Raw genomic sequence first — 17,166 nt, 5'->3', positions numbered from 1 at the left:
GTTGGATTCTGTTTGCTAGTATTTTGTTGAGGATTTTTGCATCTGTGTTCATCAGTGATATTGGCCTGTAGGTTTCTTTCTTTGTGACATCCTTGTCTGGTTTTGGTATCAGGGTGATAGTGGCCTCGTAGAATGAGTTTGTGTGTGTTCCTCCCTCTGCTATATTTTGGAAGCGTTTGAGAAGGATAGGTGTTAGTTCCTCTCTAAATGTTTGAAAGAATTCACCTGTGAAGCCATCTGGTCCTGGGCTATTATTTGTTGGAAGATTTTTAATCACAGTTTCAATTTCAGTGCTTGTGATTGGTCTGTTCATATTTTCTATTTCTTCCTGATTCAGTCTTGGCAGGTTGTGCATTTCTAAGAATTTGTCCATTTCTTCCAGGTTGTCCATTTTATTGGCATAGAGTTGCTTGTAGTAATCTCTCATGATGCTTTGTATTTCTGCAGTGTCAGTTTTTACTTCTTCTTTTTCACTTCTAATTCTTTTGATTTGAGTCTTCTCCCTTTATTTCTTATTGAGTCTGGTAATGGATATCTATTTTATTTATCTTCTCAAAGAACCAGCTTTTAGTTTTATTGATCTTTGCTATTGTTTCCTTCATTTCTTTTTCATTTATTTCTGATCTGATTTTAATGATTTCTTTCCTTCTGCTAACTTTGGTCTTTTTTGTTCTTCTTTCTCTAATTACTTTAGGTGCAAGGTTAGGATGTTTATTCGAAATGTTTCCTGTTTCTTAAGGTGGGCTTGTATTGCTATAAACTTCCCCCTTAGAACTACTTTTGCTGCATCCCATAGATTTTGGGTCGCTGTTTCTCAATTGTCATTTGTTTCTAGGTATGTTTTGATTTCCTCTTTGATTTCTTGAGTGATCACTTCGTTATTAAGTAGTGTATTGTTTAGCTTCCATGTGTTTCTATTTTTTACAGATCATTTCCTGTAATTCATATCTAGTCTCATAGTGTTGTGGTCAGAAAAGATACTTGATACAATTTCAATTTTCTTAAATTTACCAAAGCTTGATTTGTGACCCAAGATATGATCTATCCTGGAGAAGGTTCCATGAGCACTTGAGAAAAATGTGTATTCTGTTGCTTTTGGATGGAATGTCCTATAAATATCAATTAAGTCCATCTTGTTTAATGTATCATTTAAAGCTTGTGTTTCCTTATTTATTTTCATTTTGGATGATCTGTCCATTGGTGAAAGTGAGGTGTTAAAGTCCCCTACTATGAATGTGTTACTGTCAATTTCCCCTTTTATGGCTGTTAGTATTTGCCTTATGTATTGAGGTGCTCCTATGTTGGGTGCATAAATATTGACAATTGTTATATCTTCTTCTTGGATCGATCCCTTGATCATTATGTATTGTCCTTCTTTGTGTCTTCTAATAGTCTTTATTTTATTTTATTTTATTTTATTTTATTTTATTTTATTTTATTATTATTATTTTTTTTTGCGGTACATGGGCCTCTCACTGTTGTGGCCTCTCCCGTTGCGGAGCACAGGCTCCAGACGCGTAGGCTCAGTGGCCATGGCTCGCGGGCCCAGCCGCTCTGGGGCATGTGGGATCCTCCCGGACTAGGGCACGAACCCATGTCCCCTGCATCGGCAGGCAGACTCTCAACCACTGAGCCACCAGGGAAGCACTAGTCTTTATTTTAAAGTCTATTTTGTCTGATATGAGGACTGCTGCTCCAGCTTTCTTTTGGTTTCCATTTGCATGGAATATCTTTTCCATCCCCCTACTTTCAGTCTGTATGTGTCTCTAGGTCTGAAGTGGGTCTCTTGTAGACAGCATATATATATGGGTCTTGTTTTTGTATCCATTCAGCTAATCTATGCCTTTTGGTGGGAGCCTTCAGTACATTTACATTTAAGGTAATTGTCGATATGTATTTTCCTATTCCCATTTTCTTATTTGTTTTGGGTTTGTTATTGTAGGTCTTTTCCTTCTCTTGTGTTTCTTGCCTAGAGAAGTTCCTTTAGCATTTGTTGTAAAGCTGGTTTGGTGGTACTGAACTCTCTCAGCTTTTGCTTGTCTGTAAAGATTGTAATTTCTCCATTAAATCTGAATGAGATCCTTGCTGGTTAGAGTAATCTTGGTTGCAGGTTCTTCTCCTTCATCACTTTAAATATGTCCTGCCAATCCCTTCTGGCCTGCACAGTTTCTGCTGAAAGATCAGCTGTTAACCTTATGGGGATTCCCTTGTGTGTTATTTGTTGTTTTTCCCTTGTTGGTTTTAATAGGTTTTCTTTGTATTTAATTTTTGACAGTTTGATTAATATGTGTTTTGACATATTTCTCCTTGGATTTATCCTGTATGGGACTCTCTGTGCTTCCTGGACTTGATTAACTATTTCCTTTCCCATATTAGGGAAGTTTTCAACTATAATCTCTTCAAATATTTTCTCAGTCCCTTTCTTTTTCTCTTCTTCTTCTGAAACCCCTATAATTCAAATGTTGGTGCATTTAATGTTGTCCCAGATGTCTCTGAGACTGTACTCAGTTCTTTTCATTCTTTCTTCTTTATTCTGCTCTGCAGTAGTTATTTCCACTATTTTATCTTCCAGGTCACTTATCTGTTCTTCTGCCTCAGTTATTCTGCTACTGATCCCTTCTAGAGTATTTTCAATTTCATTTATTTGTTGTTCATCATTGTTTGTTTCATCTTATTTCTTCTAGGTCCTTATTAAATGTTTCTTGCATTTTGTCTGTTCTATTTCCAAGATTTTGGATCATCTTTACTATCATTATTATGAATTCTTTTTCAGGTAGACTGCCTATTTCCTCTTCATTTGTTAGATCTGGTGGGTTTTTATCTTGCTCCTTCATCTGCTGTGTGTTTCTTTGTTTTCTCATTTTGCTTATCTTACTGTGTTTGGGGTCTCCTTTTTGCAGGCTGCAGGATCGTAGTTCCCGTTGTTTTTGTTGTCTGTCCCCAGTGGCTAAGTTTGTTCAGTGGGTTCTGTAGGCGTCCTGGTGGAGGAGACCAGTGCCTGTGTTCTGGTGGATGAGCCTGGATCTTGCCTTTCTGGTGGGCAGGTCCACGTCTGGTGGTGTGTTTGGGGTGTCTGTGGACTTTTTATGATTTTAGGTAGCCTCTCTGCTAATGGGTGGGGTTGTGTTCCTGTCTTGCTAGTTGTTTGGCAAAGGGTGCCCAGCACTGTAGCTTGCTCGTCGTTGAGTGAAGCTCGGTGCTGTTGTTGAGATGGAGATCTCTGGGAGATTTTCACCATTTGATATTATGTGGAGTTGAGAGGTCTCTTGTGGACCAGTGTCCTGAAGCTGGCTCTCCCACCTCAGAGGCACAGCACTGACTCATGGCTGCAGCACCAAAAGCCTTTCATCCACAGGGTTCAGAATAAAAGGGAGAAAAAGTAGAAAGAAAGAATTAGTAGCAATAGAAAGAAAGAAAGTAAGAAAGAAGGAAGAAAGAATGAAAGGAGGGAGGGAGGGAGAGAGGGAGGAAGGAAGGAAGGAGGGAAGGAAGGAAGGAAAAAAAGAAAGAAGATAAAGTAAGATAAAATATAATAAAGTTATTAAAATAGAAAATAATTATTAAGAAAAAAAAATTAAAAACAAAAAATAAACAGAACCCTAGGACAAATGGTGGAAGCAAAGCTATACAGACAAAATCTCACACAGAAGCATACACATACACACTCAGAAATAGAGCAAAATGGGAAAAAAATCATAAATATTGCTCTCAAAGTCCACCTCCCCTATTTGGGATAATTTGTTGTCTATTCATGTATTGCACAGATGCAGGTACATCAAGCTGATTGTGGAGCATCCGCTGCTTCTGCGGCTGCTGGGAGAGATTTCCCTTTCTCTTCTTTGTTCTCACAGTTCCCAGGAGCTCAGCTTTGGATTTGGCCCTGCCTCTGCGTGTAGGACACTGGAGGGCGTCTGTTCTTCGCTCAGACAGGACGGGGTTAAAGGAGCAGCTGCTTTGGGGACTCTGGCTCACTCAGGCCGATGGGGGAGGGAGGGGAACGGAGTGTAGGGCAGGCCTGCGGCGGCAGAGGCCAAAGTGACGTTGCACCAGCCTGAGGCGCTCCGTACGTTCTCCCGGGGGAGTTGTCCCTGTATCCCGGGACCCTGGCAGTGGCGGGCTGCACAGGCTCCCCGGAAAAGGGGTGTGGATAGTGTCCTGTGCTTGCACACAGGCTTCTTGGTGGCGGCAGCAGCAGCCTTAGCATCTCATGCCTGTCTCTGGGGTCCGCGCTGTTAGCCGCAGCTCGTGCTCGTCTCTGGAGCTCTTTGAGCAGCGCTCTTAATCCCCTCTCCTCACGCACCAGGAAACAAAGAGGGAAGAAAAAGTCTCTTGCCTCTTTGGCAGGTCCAGGCTTTTCCCCGGACTCCCTCCTGGCCAGCCGTGGTGCACTAACCCCCTGCAGGCTGTGTTCACACCCCAACCCCAGTCCTCTCCCTGCGCTCTGACCAAAGACCGAGCCTCAGCTCCCAGCCCCGCCCACCCTGGCGGGTGAGCAGACAAGCCTTTCCTGCTGGTGAGTGCTGGTTGGCACCGATCCTCTGTTCGGGTGTCTCTCTGCTTTGCCCTCCGCACCCCTGTTGCTGCTGTGCTCTCCTCCGCGGCTCCAAAGCTTCCCCCCTCCGCCACCTGCAGTCTCTGCCCGTGAAGGGGCTTCTAGTGTGTGGAAACCTTTCCTCCTTCACAGTTCCCTCTCACTGGTGCAGGTCCCGTCCCTATTCTTTTGTCTCTGATTTTCCTTTTTTCTTTTGCCCTACCCAGGTACGTGGGGAGTTTCTTGCCTTTTGGGAGGTCTGAGGTCTTCCGCCAGTGTTCAGTAGGTGTTCTGTAGGAATTGTTCCACGTGTAGATGTATTTCTGGTGTATCTGTGGGGAGGAAGGTCGTCTCTCGCGTCTTACTCTTCCGCCATCTTCCCTTCGTCCTCACATGCCTTTCTTGACTTATTCATTTAATATGACTTAAGAACAATAAGGGAGCAACATATATGAATTGAAATATTGTTTTTGCTTGTCTTAGCAATTTTGTCAAGGGTATTTTGAATCTCCTCTTCAAAAGTTCCTTCTAATGGCATAGTAATTGTTTTTATGATCTTTCCAATGAACTATGAAGTATTCTCCTGTCAAGCCCCATTCTTGTGGTAATGAAGTCTATGAGACGGATGCCCTCATTTGATCCTGGATTGATATTGAAGAGTTCCCCCCCTCATCCTTTTTATACAAGAGGTATGAAAAGGTGAGGGGAGACAAGATTCAAATGAAATCATTATTATCTGTATTATTTTTTATCATCAAATATTTATTGATACCTGTCCTTTGCCCAAAGCTCAAAGGACTATTGTAATGAATTTTAAAAGCCTTTGTCCAATCTTAGAATATTTATTCACAGAAAAATAAAGCATCAGTAAAAGTTCCTTGGAGAGCTTTTGAAAATAAACATTGGGCTGCACAATATCCCCATAAAATCTTTCCAAACAATGAGAATATTAGCAAAATGGCTGTTAATTAAATGCTTAATCCGTGCTTATTTAATCCAGTACTTGATAGATCACATACTTATTGACTGCCAATTCAACACTTAATAACATGGGGGGTGCCTCTTGAGATCAATATGTAATCTAATTATACTTGTTTTATGGCATTTGGAATATAAATTCAAACTTTATTTCACATGGTTTTATCTTTGTATCATCTAGTATTTCCATTTAAATATTATAAAAATAATTTTCTTCTCTCTTTTCCTATTCATATGTCCAACTGTTTCACTATTTTTACATATTAGTCATATGTTAAATTCCCTCTCTGATAATTTCAACTTCTGCATAATGTTTAGGTCTCATTCCACTGATGATAGTTTGTTTCTCTTGTTTTTTTGAACACCTTATAATTTTTTATGGAACTACCTTTAAAGAACAAGATCATATGTTTCCTTAGATTATTCCTTAAAGAATGTCATGTACCAGAGGACCAAAATGGAAGCATTGTATATAATAGTCAAATTCTTTTAAGTATCGATAATAATAAAATATATTGTTATAAAATTCTCATCTTGGTTTAAAGAGGCTCTTATTCCATTATTTTGAACCAATTCAAAATGGTTACAAGTGGCAATTTGAATTTTCAAACTCATTGATTCCTAAGTTCATTATGTGATTATTATGTGCTTGTATTAATTTTACTAGGTCATTTGTAAATATTATCTTATGTAAGTTATAATCATTTTTAAAATGTTACCACTATTTGGATGTATTCAACAGGAAATAGGCAGGTTATTTGATCATTGACAACATGAAAATATTTTTATTTGGCATTTTGTATAAAGTAAAAATAAATAGGTATAAGCTCTGTCACCAAATAACTAATAATCAGCTATGAAAGATAAGGCAATAATTCAAGCAAATATAGTTTAACTATAAATTGTTAAATGTTGTTAGCTATTTTTATTAGGAGATATCAGTGGAAATTTATTAAGTTAGAATTTTTGTAGGACTGGAATTAAAAACAGGCTTTATTTTTTATTTATTTAATATTTGTTTTTATTATTATTCTGTGAAAGAAATAAGGTAATCTGATAAATTGGGACTAAGTTAGGCTAATAAGACAATCAAGGAAAAAATATATTTAAGAGATGAGTGCCAAAGAGTAGAAAGGAATCATTTATGGAAATTTTTTCTGCTAATAATATTTCCAAAACATGGGAACAGCAAATACAAAGGCCCTGAGGCAAGATGAAGTTTAACTGCAATCAAGAAACAAAAAGAAGCTAAAAGTTTAGGTCAGGAGATAACCACACAAATTTACACCAGCTGGTCCCTAACTTCAAGTATGTGGATATATTCTTGAGGTGAGTTAGACATATATATCATCCAAAAAACAAAAAAAAAAAAAACGTTGACTCCAAAATTACCCTGGAAATTTTGAGCGAGACTCTTTACAAAGGCACAACCATATTAAAGATCACAGCCGTAATTCTCCAAACTGCACTCTGGCCATCACTTGCAGGCATTTAATGGGGGTGTTTAATATCCTCTCTAAAATATGGGGCAGGAAGAACAAACATCCTAGCATGTCTGCACCGTGCACCTAGTGTCTCACAATTGAAAATTAGCTGGAGCTCACCCTGCTGATGGCTTTGCCGTTTTTTGTTTTTTTTTTTACCTTTTATTGAGTCCCATCTCTTTTAAGAACTGGGATATATTTTTTGAGGGAAGTAAACTATAGGAAAATTCAACTGACAGAGATCATACTGTACTTGACTTTTCTGTTCTTTGCTACATTTATTTGTTGAGACAAGCGTCTGTTCTTAGCCTATTTTTAATGGCTCTGTTAAATACAACGGACACATAGTAAACTGCACATACTTAAAGAGCACAATATAAGTTCTGAAATATGCATATACCCATGGAACTGCCAAAACAATGAAGAAAAGGAACATATACACCACTTGCAAGTGTTTTTATGCCTCATTTATAAAGCACCTTTTTTTCCCCCACATTCCACCCCTCCACATCCCCAAGTGACCACTGATATGTCTTTTTTCACACACACACACACACACATACACACACACACACACACGCTGTATTTTATTTTTATAAGAGATAAATAAACCAACACCAAGCATTGTAAATGGATGACCACAACAAAAGCAACAATGATTGCAATTACCAAATAGGCAGAAATGGAGACATAACAATCCAGGCAGAATTATCAGGAGTAAGCATGGATATAAGAAAACATAATGTTTAATTCTAATCTAGTTTTATGAAAGCAGTGGTCTTCACATCTACCTGTGCTTTAGAACCAGCTGGAAATGTTTTCTTAGTGAAGTTTGTCAGGCCTACTTCCCAGAGATTCAGAATTGGGAAGTTATAATTTTAAAGACTCCACAGGTGATTCTATTATTCAATCAGGTTTGTAAACTAGGGGACTAGAGTAGTTGACAACATCAGAGGAATGGTAAGAAAGGCAAGGTTGACCCAGAGGCTAAGAAGACGACATTTATTTCAGTATGCAGTAAAGGGTCCATAAACTACTTTGTTAGGGTAACACATGTGAAATGAAAAGGGTTGGGAATCAGAAAAGTCATTTTGGGAAATTTTTCAACATATAAGACTAATCAGTGGGGAGAAGTTGGGTGAAGAAGGCTTGGAGAGAAAGTAAGGGAAGGACCAGAGGTTGGAGAAGAGTTAGTTAGACAGATAGATGATACATACAGAGAGATAAAGATGTATTTATTTACATATATTATTTGTCATAATGGTGTTGGTGCATGTAAATATCTTACTGAACATGCTTCTCAATTTATATACTTCAATGGCTTATTTCTGCAAAGGATTTTTTATTTCTGATGTGAAAATCTCTAATACAGAGACAGGCATTGAGGTAATCTGGTCAAGAGGGTTTTGACCCAGGCAGGGGCATGGAAAGTCCCCCAAATTACACAGGTAACCATCTACTCTGCTTAGAAAAGGAGTTGCCTATGTTATGAATGAAATTAAGAACTCTAATTTTAGAATAGCCAATTAAAAATCATCCCAAATATAAATTACTGTAGCCACAAGGCAAGCAACTGGATAGCAGGAAAGAACAATAGATCAGACAACAAAAAGCAAAACTTTCTTGTACTATTTCTTCTCTTGACAAACAAAATCCACAATGCTCATTAAGTTATTGGGAAATATCTGTTACACTATGATGGAGGTAGGCTGTGATGATACACACCAAGTCAAAGACAACTATGGAAGGAGTCCAGAACTATGGCTGACACAAAATAGATGCTCAATAAGTATGTGTTAGATAAATTAATGAGCAGCAGGAAGCAAGTGACATAATATAAGGCAAATCAGGCAAAGAACTGAGACAAATTTTGAACAAGCCTTTGGGAATGTCTAATAAATACTAATTATCATTTATTTTAGATTTGCTTGGATTCATGGACACAATGTCAAAGCATTCGTATTTTAATCCCATGAAGAAGATAAATGAATGTGTCATTATAACAATAATGTATTATAAATATCATTTATTATCATCTATGTGCCCCTAGAAATGTATATATACTTCCCATATATCTGTAAACTGTTCTATGACATAGATATTTTGATCCACAGTTTACAGACGAGAAATTTGAAGTTTTGATGTCTTGGTAATTGTTTTTATTGCATTTAATTTTGAGTTACCTTTTTACTTTTGGAACAAGATAATGGTTTTCCATTTATGGTGTTCATATAAAATTTCTATTTTTTTCCAGATCTATTAAGGCATAGTTGACAAAGAAACTTATAAGCTTTTAAAGTGCACAAGGTGATGATTTTATATACATATACATTGTGAAAGGGCCGCTCCCACATAGTTAATTAACCCATACAACACTTCAGAATTTTTATCTTTCCTTTGTGTATATGTGAGAACATTTAGGTCCTATTCTCTTGACAAATTTCAATTATACAGAACAGTACTATCAACTTAGCTACCATGTTATACATTAGATCCTCAGGCCTTATTTAACTTACAGCTGAAAATATGTACCCTTTGGCCAACCTCTCCTTATTGCCCATACCTCCCTGGTTCTGGTTCAGGCAACCATTTTCTTCTCTTTTTCTATGAATTGTTTGTTGGTTTGTTTTGGGTCCCACATACAAACGACATCGTGCAGGATTTGTCTTTCTCAGTCTGACTCAGCTCACTGCTCTCAAGGTCCATCTGTGTTGTTGCAAGCAGCAGTCTTTCCTTCATTCTCACAGTTGGTAATTATGTACGGGGAGCTCATTTTGAACTGAAGTTCAACACTCTCCACACCTTCATGTCTTTTTAAGTTATCACGGAAACTTCTCTGTTTGAAGATAGAAAAAAATAGAAATTTCACTAAATAATTCCCCTTGACTACACAGGCAAGACAAGTCTTTCAGACACACACCTAGGAGGAATCACCTCATTCCAGATTCTGAGTCTCACCATTGCAAGGACTGAGATTTCAAGAATTGCTTTGTTCTTGCTTGGGAAGGGGAAGAGACTTCTGAGGAAAATAAGCAAACGAAAAAACAATTTTTTTTGGCCGCGTGTGCAGCTTGCAGGATCTTAGTTCCCCGACCAGGGATTGAACCTTCACTTTTGACAGTGAAAGCGCAGAGTCCCAACCACTGGACTGCCAGGGAATTCCCACAAACAAACAAAACTGACATGAAAAACAAAATAAAAACACACACACACTCACAACAATGACGTATTTACTTAAAAAGATTTCACTGAATTCCATATTGAACTAGACACAAAAACCATGCCCTAATGGAGCTAAGTTTATAATGGGGAAGAAAGACAAAAAGAAAAGAAAAATGAGTAAATCTCATAGAATGCCAGAAGGAGATTGTTTGCTATGGTGATAAAATAAACATAAAACAGGATAATGGTGATTATGGGTGAGGAAGGGGATGCAATTTTAAATAGTGTGGTCAAATAGGCCTCCTTGAGAAAACAACATTGGAATAAAGACCTGAAGAAATAAAGGAGTGACTCTTGTAAATATCTAGGAAAAGAGAATTCTAGAAAAGAGGAACAAAGTATTTGAGGTCAGCGCAAAGACAGCAGAGTAGCCAAGAGTGAGGGTAGAATAAGATGAAGTTAAAAAGTTAAAAGGGGACCTGACTTGTATGGTGCTCAAGGACTATGGTGTTAAAAATGAAAAAATAAATAAATAAATAAATAAGTGTTTACAGGGACCAAAATGTTCAGGTCAATCAGTCATTACATTCTTATCCTCTCTGGAGGCTACTTGGGGTGGGTCAAAGTATCACCACAGCTTAATTAATGAATAAAGCATCAGGTGAGAAAGTTCCTCAGGTAATGTTGGTGATGTGTTCTCCAGCTACACTGACACATGTTTGCCCTCCATGCAGATGCGTCTCCTGTCTCCAAATAGCACTGGATGCACCCTAAACAATTCTCTTTATAACTCTGCATCTCAACCCCACTTTTGTGTTAAGTAGACCACCTCTTCTTAACTGAAATTTCCATCACTGATTTTGCCAGCATTTGTACATAGTCCTACAGAAAAACGTTTCACTTATCTTCTTAATTGGAATAATATGTCTCTGGAAACACCTGTATCACTTATTTAATATAACATAGTGGTATTGATAAAATTGTCTCAAGAAAATGATAATAATAAAATGTTAAATGTGTACAAGGCCCTGGGCTAGTTTTTTAAGTACATGGTTTTACATTATTATTCCAATAAACCTATGATATACTAATAAATGATTCTCATTTACAATGAGAAGTTTCAATGATCGTGTCTGCACTAAATATTAATATAGTCACAAATAGCTGCCATTTCTTGAGGGAGGACCATTAATTCCCATCTCATTTATGTTGGGCTTGGTCACATGACTTGGATTGGCAAATTAATATATGTAGAAGATTTAAGGAGCAGTGTATGTACATTTTTCCTTCTTCAACAATGCCAAGTACCCTTTTCCTTCTTCAACAATGATGGCGATCACCCAGATAGAGGATGCTCCATTAACCTGGGTCCCAGTGTGAAGATAATATAAACTGGATCTGTAGCTCACCTTTGCCATGGAATACTAGTGAGAAATAAGCCTGTGACATGGGCCACTGAGACATAGAGAAGTAGGTCCCTTTTTATTATTATTACTGCAACCTAATATAGTCTGTTATGTCTGTTTATTCCACACCCTGAACCTAAATCTTGATGGTCTTTTAAAATATGGATACAGATTTGACTAATTCACATATATTAATTTTATGGTATCATTAATATCCAAAGTTCTATATAGGTAGTGACAGTTACAGTAAAAAAAATAAGATGTAACCATTAAAAATAGAATTTTGACTTGAAAACTGATTATCTCTAAAGAGAATTTCCAAAAATATTTTTTTTGCTTTGGAAGTTTCGTTTGCAATAAATCACAGACTCTCCTGGTGTGACCACTCTAAATAGCAGTCACTTAAATAGAAGTTCTGATATGGTATATAAATAAATAAAGTTATGATGTCACCTTGTGAAACGGCTGCATATCTGCCAATCACTCTGTCCCCAAACTTTTACCTGATATCCAAACAAATACTGAGATAGTCTTTCAAACTATTTATTTGAAACTATTTATTTGAAACTTTTTTTTTGGTCTTCAAAAACACTTCAAAAACACTAGGTATTTATCCAAAGTTAGGTTACATTTAGAAATCTTAGTTCATTATTGACTTATTTCATTATTCATCATTGACCCACTAAGACCAAATATAGAAATTTCAAACTTTTAACACCTGTAGATAATAAATGTTTGACTATCAAGGATCATTACCAAAAAAAGTATAAATTAGTATTCACAGTGACAACTTGATGAAATTCATTACTTCACCTATATTTTTTAATAAACAACTCCTCACTCTAAAAACAAATCTTTTAAGTAGATTAAGCTTGTGCTTTGTTTTCCTCATTCACTTTAAGTTAGTCTGAGAGTTCAGAGACCTAAACATGTTTAACCTTGAAAAAATGTTCTCTTTCACTATAAGATGTCAAATTATCTTTAATGGAGGGAGTCCTGATTTCTTGGTGACATTTTCTATAATGAACAAACTTTTGAGTTTTGCATTTAAATAGCCTGTTTATTTGTCTTGTCTCTTCTAATGTAGGCATCGATTGTGAAGTAAATATAGACGAATGTCTATCAAAGCCCTGTCTCCATGACGGAACTTGTATTGATGGCATAAATCATTACACCTGTGACTGCAAGAGTGGGTTTTTCGGAGCACACTGTGAAGCAAAGGCAAATGACTGCCTCTCACATCCTCCTCTACATGGCAGGTAGCTATTTTTATTCTTCTATTATTAAATCTAAGAAGGCAAATTTAACTCACGATATTTAAAACTGAATCTCAAGGAAAAGTTGATAAAGGTAATTTTAATTATGCTTTTTCATAAAACAAGAGCTAAGTACAGTTAAGATGACAGAGGCTGCCCGTTTAAATTAATGAAATGCACTGATACATTATCTCTGCCCTTCTTTTATTTCTGCTCATTAGCATAAAGTAATTTTCAATAAATGTGAATTAATTGGACTTTAAAAATCTTAAAAGTAATGCTCACAGTAATAGTAGTAACAGGTAGGATGATGAGAGATTCTATTATTTGTTCTGTGGAGGGATAATACCACAAACTTAGTATTTAAAATGTTCCTAAATAGACCAGTTCTTTCATCCCTATTTGCAGATAAGACATTTTGTGAATCTCTTTATAGAGTTGTATAATAACTATTCTGCTCATGGATAGAATATTAGTTTATGCAAATCTAGAGTTGGGATATTTCTAGAAGATGCAGGTGACAAGGAGGGATGACTCGAAGAGGCACACAGCTGCCTTCCTCAGCACCATTTTTCTTTCCTAGTCTTGCCACAGACTTTGTAAGCCAGAGAGAGAGGATGAAGATGGGTAGTTCACTACAGTGCCATTTGGCCCCAGCTGATTTCAGTTTCCTACATAAGCCCTAGACATACTTTTTTATCTTTTCAAGCTGTTTTTTTTTTTCTTCCTTTCCATTGCCATGGGGAAGATGGCAAAAATGAGAATTGATTTGTTCTTTCAGTCCAGTCACCTTGAAGGATAAGAAAGTAGAAATAGACTCTGCCTTCTATTGCTCATGGGAATGTGTTTTTTTTTTCCTGACCTGGAAAAGAAAAAAACATTAAACAGTGAACTCTCTTGAAATTATGCTTTCATTGCCTTACTTATTTAAAAACATAATTCTGTGTTTCAGATGCATAGATTTCATTAATAAGTATCAATGTTCATGCAGTGCAGAATGGACTAGCTCAAGATGTAAGATCAAGATTAATGTAAGTTTTATAATTTTTACTAAATTTAAAGTAATTTAAAAGAAATACAAAACAGTTAGCTGATATGTGGTCCTATCAAAAAATCCATAAGACATTTGGTCCACACCAAAAGTTCCTTGATATTTGGTCCTGTCCAAAACGTTGTGAAATGGGCCAAATATGCTCTTGGATGTATCCTGTGGGAAACAAGTTATTTGCTGTAGGTCTCAGAATCATTATTTCAGCACTTACTGATTATTTAAGTGCCTCTCACCTTTCCTTTGGAATTTCTTTTTTGGAATCTTTGCTGGCTCCAAACAAAACTAAAAATCATAGCTTTTTCACCTCCCCCTGCCCTGTCTATTGGTATCGTAAACTTCTGCAATATGGAGTCCTCAATCAACTAAATCCTGGAAGTGACCATTGTCCAAAGAGCTCAGAAGCCTTATGATTTGCCATCTGCCTCCCCCTCTCCGATCTTAGGACACACAGGTGTCTGTGGATGTGTAAGGATGAGGAGATTAAATGGATCCATACACAGCAAGGAGAAAAATAAGTACTGGATGGATGTACCAAGAGATGCGTACATGTAGAGAACCTTGACACCAGCAATGCTCTCAGAATCTGTCTTCTGATCTTCAGGCATAAGACATGATGTGATTGACACATGCTATTTTATGTGGAATGTGTCATCTGCAGAGAAGTTTTGGTTACCTGAAGTTTAAGACCATTCATAGTGGATGAGAATCCCATGTGCCTTCCTGGATAATGGGAAGTTCTTCCAGGTCCTTCCTGGCTGACAATGACATGGTAAAGGAAGGAAGCACAGGCATGAAAGACAGCCTTTGGCATTGTGAGACTATAGATGTTTTATTTAAATCCTTCGTGTCTCTTTCCTTTATCAGTAAAATACAGTTCTTATACTGCAGGATCATTGTGTGATGATACACATTAAATATGGTTGATACTCAGTAAATGATGTTTTTGGAGGGAGAAACAGAATTGAACAGCAATTTTGCTAGTTACCTTCTGTGTGCTCTAGGACAAATTACTTGCAATCTGAAATCATGTTTTATCTATTCAATGAGGGAAATCATAGGAACTACCTCTTATGTTGTTGTGAGAATTAAATTATATAATGAAGGTAAATCAACTAGCATATATTTTGACACATTTTTGAAAGCCTAATAATTTATTGACATTTTGTGGATTTGATTCTAGATAGTGAAAGCCACACTTGATGTGGAGAAGGAGATGTTGTAATTAATAAATTCCCTGGTAGAAGATGCAGGAGGCATGTATCTTGTCTGCACTGTTGCATGTGTTGCCTGTGATAACCTCCAAAACCCTGTCTCTTGGTAGTGCAAATGTGGTATTTGTCTTCTGCATTAAATATATAAATAAAGAAATATTTTCTTTCTTATATGAATTTGTATATATTCATATCCACACACCCAGTATTATGAGAACAATTGTTTAATGCTACCTATATGCTTCTAGATGGTTTTTCATAATATTTTTATTTTAACATGAAGTTGAACTCACCATACTCCTTATTAAGTGACTTTTGGTTTCACCTAGTGTATCTTAGGGACCATTTCATTATAATACATGGAGTCATGACTCAAACTTTTCAGTAGCTACAAAGTGTTCCAAATAAGTGTTGAGGAACCACACTTATTATTTAATGAGAGTATGAGCATGCCAGCTTCCCTAGATCCTATCAAATGAAATCATTTTTTAAAAGTGTTGACTAATTTGATGAGGAAAAAGTAGCATGTCATTATTTTGATTTATATTTCACTGGCTTATTATGAAGATTGAACACATTTCCATATGATTATTCGCCACCTGTATTTGTTTGTGTGAGCCTTGTTTACTCACAGCCTTTGACTAACGGTATTTTTCTTTTGACTTGCCTGCCTTTTTTGGTTTTTATATACTATTTAAAATTATGGATAAAATCCACTAGATTCTGCAAAATTACAAATCTTGTCTAGAGTGTGACCCTTCTTTCTTTACAAAACTTGTAAAGTTATGAGATTTTTGTATTTTTCTTTACCTTTTTCTTTATGATACTATACTTTGCCTCTCTCCTTAGAAGGTCCTTTTATACAGAAATATTTAAATTATTTTCTTATATTCTCATTTATTACAATTTTATGATTAACAACACTTTTAGTCCTTTAATCCATTGTGAATATTTTGTTATAATTGATAAAAAGAAATATAATATTTTTTTCAAAAATATAATCAATTTTCCAAGAACTTTTACCAAAGTATCTATTATTTCTGGATTGTTTTGGTATGCCTCATTTTTTTATGCACTAATACCTATATATGGGTCAATTTTAGGACTATTTATTCTGTTTTTCTTCTTTTTTTAAATCTTATCCTGCCATCTATATTAATTATTATAGTTCAATAAATTTTTTTAACTGTCTTTTTACTAACACTGCAAGTACATTCCAAATGTACTTTTGGTCATTTGTTCTGTAAATATTAAAAATATATTATTTATGAAAAGCCAAAATACAGTAATTATCAGATATACCTCCTGCCTCACGAGCTCCATCTGGAGATATGGATAAGGGGTATAGATATGTATCTTACTTAGCTCACCTATTTTTTGTAACTTTCTCTATGTTGCAATGCCCAGATTACAGCTTCTTTTTGGTTGTTTTTTTTCTTTTAATTTCTAAATTAACTTTATTGTGGTATAATTTAAATACAACAAAATGCAACCATTTGGAATGTACAGATCAAAGAATTTTGACACATGTATACACTCATGTACCCGCTACCACAATCAAGATATATAACATTCTATTATCCTAAAAGACTCTTGTGCCCCTTCCCAGTCAATTTCCAGCCTGTACCCCTGATCCTAGACAATTCCTGAACTGCTTTCTATCACTGTAGACTAGATTTATTTTTTCTAGAATTTCATATAAATGAAATAATAAATTATGCATACTTTCATGCCTAGCTTCATCTAAGAGATTCTTCCATGTCATTGAGAATAACAATAATTAATTCCTTTTAATTGTTGAGAAGGACTATATTGTATAATACATGATCTTGTTTATCCACTCATCAATTGATGCACATTTGCATTGCTTCCAATATGGAACTATTGTGAATAGTTGCTATGAACACTTGTGAACACATTTTTTTGAACATATGTATTCATTTATTTTATACCTAACAAATGAAGAGGAAATAGGCAGTCTACCTGAAAAAGAATTCATAATAATGATAGTAAAGATGATCCAAAATCTTGGAAATAGAATAGACAAAATGCAAGAAACATTTAATAAGGACCTAGAAGAACTAAAG

The 17,166-nt window shown here is 36.1% G+C and overlaps 1 protein-coding gene across 1 annotated transcript in view; it reads left to right on the top strand.

Annotated features, from left to right (window-relative positions):
• The window catches only part of EYS (eyes shut homolog), a 1,685,417-nt gene that overhangs the window by 596,836 nt on the left and 1,071,415 nt on the right, over positions 1 to 17,166 (top strand). The window contains exons 18-19 of the mRNA XM_033867388.2: positions 12,649 to 12,820; positions 13,770 to 13,848. Of these exons, the coding sequence (XP_033723279.1) occupies positions 12,649 to 12,820; positions 13,770 to 13,848 (251 nt within the window). The remainder of the gene's footprint in view (positions 1 to 12,648; positions 12,821 to 13,769; positions 13,849 to 17,166) is intronic.

Source organism: Tursiops truncatus, chromosome 12, assembly GCF_011762595.2.
Source record: "Tursiops truncatus isolate mTurTru1 chromosome 12, mTurTru1.mat.Y, whole genome shotgun sequence".
Classification (NCBI taxonomy): Eukaryota; Metazoa; Chordata; class Mammalia; order Artiodactyla; family Delphinidae; genus Tursiops; species Tursiops truncatus.
This window is presented reverse-complemented; position numbering and strand designations above follow the sequence as displayed.